General features: G+C 30.7%; 1 protein-coding gene across 1 annotated transcript in view; it reads left to right on the top strand.

The window, feature by feature from the left end:
• Nucleotides 1-4,657, top strand: part of LOC108694442 (vesicle-associated membrane protein-associated protein B) — a 6,238-nt gene extending 1,581 nt beyond the window's left edge. The window contains exons 2-6 of the mRNA XM_018203945.1: nt 2,104-2,259; nt 2,424-2,533; nt 2,801-2,986; nt 3,063-3,164; nt 3,465-4,657. Of these exons, the coding sequence (XP_018059434.1) occupies nt 2,104-2,259; nt 2,424-2,533; nt 2,801-2,986; nt 3,063-3,164; nt 3,465-3,632 (722 nt within the window). The 3' untranslated portion in view covers nt 3,633-4,657. The remainder of the gene's footprint in view (nt 1-2,103; nt 2,260-2,423; nt 2,534-2,800; nt 2,987-3,062; nt 3,165-3,464) is intronic.
• The last annotated feature ends 8 nt before the right edge of the window (nt 4,658-4,665 follow it).

A 4,665-nucleotide genomic window follows, 5' to 3' on the forward strand; every position in this document is an offset into this window, starting at 1 on the left:
ATATATATACATACATATGTGTTTGTAGATTGTTCATTCGTAACTCACGCCCACGCAGTGTAGAGCTCCATTTAACACCTCAGATGTAATATCGCCAAGCAGCTGCGATTGTTTACGTTCGGCACTTCACCTCGATCTTATCGATGGCTACGAAAATGAAGCTTATTAATTATGTTTAAATCGAGTGACGTATACATCTTTCGACTATGATCAATGTGTCATACGTATTGTATTCGGTAAACACTCTAGATGTCCACGACGTATTTCGGCGAGAACGATGCTTTCGTTATCGGGAGATGCACTCGAAAACTATCTCGCAATTCGTCAGCTGATTATTTCGTCCACTCCTTTTTGTCATATATTTGTTATATATGTTTTTTTTTCTATACAGAGTATGATTCAGTATTTTGATTATTTCGTCTATTTTCTGTCACGCGCGCGCGCGCACACACACACACACACACACACACACACACACACACACACACACACACACACACACACACACACAAAATGTTTCTGTATATATATCTGTTACATATGTTTCTTTTTCTACACAGAGTTTATTTAAAACATTCTTTGATAAAATTGTATATTTTCGAAATATCTGTCTCTTAAGATCAAAATGATAATTACCCTATATATCGCTCATTTATTACACAACGATATAATTAAAAAATTATCATTTTTTTAATTGTTTATAAAAAACTATTCACTTTAAAATTATATATTTTTATTCTTCTATAATCAATTATTGCATCAAAATTGCATTTCGAAATTAATATTACAAGATTTTAATGATTTAAAATATTTAAATTTATTTTCTAGAAAACTTGTTTTTTAATTGTGTTATAGCAAATAAGCGATATACCTATATGTAAGAAGTTTATCGTGTATTTATATTTTTTTTTGTATGTCTGGATAATAATTCACGGATAATAATTCATAGATTTATTTGAAATATATTAGGTGTAGTAAAAAGAAATCCATTATTTTTCCATTCAATTTCATGCAAAAATAATGGATTTCTTTTTACTACACCTAATATAATTATAATTAGTAACAGCTAATTTTTATATAATCTACGCGAGTGATTGATTTACAATTCTTTTGCTTTACGTATCGCTTTTGCTAAAGGAATTTGAACGTTATCTAATAAAAACGATGACTAATGACTGAATGACTTGTAACTAATGACGATGGATCTTGATTCGATCTAATGCTTTGAAGAAACGTAAATCTAGTAGTTCTCTTTGGTATCGTAATAACATATGAGAAAAAATTTTATTAATGTAGTAGTTGATTGATATATATATATATTGATAATTCATATAAAAGTAGAACTGAGTTAAATAATTATATATTCATTAAATATTAATATTTATATTGGCTACATTCAGTGGAAAAAATAATTTTGCAACTGTTATTAGATTTTTTAATGTATTTAGTTTTTTCTGAATTTACATATATTAAGCTCTTTATGCTTATTCTTGGAATTGAACACGACAAGCACAAATGTTGAAATTAATATTTGAATATCGCTGATGAATCGAACGGAGCTGAAACGTTCGATTTTGTACAAACACATGTAAAGTCTAAGAAATACATATAACGCTCGAATAACTGCATCACATTTATACTTTCAATCGCCTGAATTAATTTTTAATTATATTTATTTAAATATATTATTCAATTACATTAAAAAAATCTTACAATGAAAAAAATCTGATTGCATTATTTAGAAGAATTTGGTTTAAAATGGATAAAGCAGAATTTTTGTTAAATCAATTATAATTCTAAAATCAATTATAGTTAAGATAACCAGATTTCTGATTGATATGATTAGAATTTTCTGACTCGTGTATCTTCAACTAGAAATTTTTATCATTATATAGCAGCAGAGCTGCCTTTTTTGCTGAATGCAGTTAATCTTTGTACTTTGTACCTGTATTTTTTCAAAAGTTTCTTTTATTTCTTTGTCTTGATCTTTACTTTATTATAACAAAAAATAAATTCCTGTTCGAAATTGCATTTGCGTACAAATTTAGCTATATTATCATTGCAAATGAATGTAAATTTATTTTATTATTTATCTTGTTGTAGGTCCTTTTACAGGAGGCCCAGTCACATCATATATAAAATTAATTAATCCAACGAATAAAAAGGTATATTTTAAAATAAAGACTACTGCCCCAAAGAGATATTGTGTACGTCCAAATTCTGGTGCTCTCAAGCCAAAGGATGTCACTGAAATAGCAGGTTAGTCTATAGCATCGAAATTAAAATTATAAATTTTATTTTGTATACTTAATTTTGCATAATTTTTGTATATATTTCTTAGATATTATTATATATAATATAGATAATATTATTTAAATTTAGAAAAGATTCTTTTATGGTTGAATATCAATGTTTTATTACAGTATGCTTACAACCATATGATTTTGATCCATCGGAGAAAAATAAACACAAATTTATGGTGCAAACTGTAGTAGCACCAGATGATGATGATGATGAATATCCAATTGATGTGGTAAGAGAGTATAACTCTATATTAAATATTGATAATTGATAATTAATATAATAATATTAATTAATATTGAAATAGTGAGATTGATAGTGTAACAAGAGTTGACAGAGAGATTGATAGTATAATGCTGTATATTGAAACTAATAATGTATAAAGTAAATGTTACTAAACAAAGTAAACATATTTCTTACTATTTTAATAATTCTCTTTAATTTTAAAATTAAATAATGATTTCTAATAATTATGTTATGCATGTTTGTTTTTTTTTAGTGGAAGGATATAAATCCAGATCAGTTAATGGACTCTAAATTGAAATGCGTTTTTGAAAATCCCGTAATTAGCACCACTAGTAGTACGGTTAAAATGACTGCAACTTCCACAACAACTAAAGCGGATTCTAATGCGACTAACGGAAAGAACAAAACAGTTGGCGATTCGGTCAAATCGTCGCCTAAGGTAAGATATTAAGTATATTGTTGTGTCGACAACAATAAACATTTGTGGCGGCTTTAAACAATGATTTTCTCGTCAGGTTCTTGGTGAAGCAGAAGAGAAACTTATAAAAGCTGCGCAAGAGGTTAATCAGCTTAGGGTAGAGGAAAGCACGCTTAGACAGGAAAATCTTCAACTTAGGGCAAGTATTTACGAAAAATCAATTGTTTACTTAGATTTATATTTTTTACAACAGTTTCATCGATTTGTATAAATCAAACTTGTTGCGTTTTGAATTTGTATTAGCTGAATATTTGTCTTAATATATTTTTGATATTAAATTACTCAAATATTAATTATATTACATTGACAATCCTGCAGTATTTCTACATATTGACTTAATATTATAAATTGTTAACATAAATTTTAATTTAAAAAATGTTGCAAATTAAAAAATCGCGAGAAATCTGTCAATATAATATATGATCTGTTATGTCTGCAGGAAGATTTAATGAAGTGGCGAAACGCGGCGCTGGGCAATGATGGTAATCTTGCAGCAGCCAGAGGACTAACCTCGCAGAGCAATAGCCAGTTATCTCCGACATCAACTAGTATCCTCATCGCCTTCGCCATGGTTATAGTTGGCTACTTGCTGGGAAAACTAATCTGAACAGCCTTTATCTTATTGTATACCTCAGTGTATCCCCACCGCCCCCAAGTTTTTTTAGCCTGTCTTCTGCCGTCATATACCATCGTTCGATCGCAGGCACAGACTCCAAACGTTACTCGAATGTTCATAATAAATGCTATAAACACGGACGGTAGTGGTCTACATTAATAGGATTGCTCGTTACGAGTGTGCGCTTAATCTGATAAGATGCTTGGTTTAAAATTTATTCTATATTTTATTTATTTTTTTCGTCTTCTTTTTAAGAGCCATGATTAGAAGACGCTAAGTAATGCTCAGTTTATCACATAATGTAGTTACATTCTTTTATGCTTGTAAAGGGATTTTTGCTCTGTAACTTGCTCCTTAAAATAGCGTTGAGCAAAATGTGTATCCGCGAATAACGAATCATGATTTCGTATTTATAAATACATATTCAAAGTATTCGTCAGTCGCATTGTTCAACGCCTTTGAAATCTTATTCTGGGAATATAAGTTACTACAATTATTGATTGTTATTGCACTTTCTCAAATTTGTACACCACTTATTCGCAATAGGCCGAACCGTGTTGGTGCAAAAGATCACACGAATGAGTGAAGATGCTATTACTGTCATATAGCATCTTTCTCTACGTAATATAACTTTTACGTCACAAAAAATCATGTTGTACAATCGGAAGAGCAGAAATAGTCCAGTTGCTGGTATATGCTGCATGAGAACGGTTGTTATCCAAGTTCGCTCGATTTGCACTGCTTCAGTGCATCCGCGCCGGGCACCGTTCTCGTTCCTCGTTGTACATAGTGTGTCCATTTGAAAATATATATAATACACATAGTCGGGGGGGGGGGGGAGAAAGAGGAGGATAGAGGCGAGGCTGGCTAATGTGAAGAGTAGTGGTTTATGACCCAATAATTGGTTGTGCTGGTAGTTGTATTCCGCCAGCGTTGGTATTATAAATGAGAAAGATAAAAAGAGAGAAAGGGAGAGAGAGAGAGAGAGAGAGAGAGAGAGAGAGAGAGAGAGAGAGAGAGAGAG

The sequence above is a fragment of the Atta colombica genome, unplaced genomic scaffold (genome assembly GCF_001594045.1).
Source record: "Atta colombica isolate Treedump-2 unplaced genomic scaffold, Acol1.0 scaffold12, whole genome shotgun sequence".
Taxonomy (NCBI): domain Eukaryota; kingdom Metazoa; phylum Arthropoda; class Insecta; order Hymenoptera; family Formicidae; genus Atta; species Atta colombica.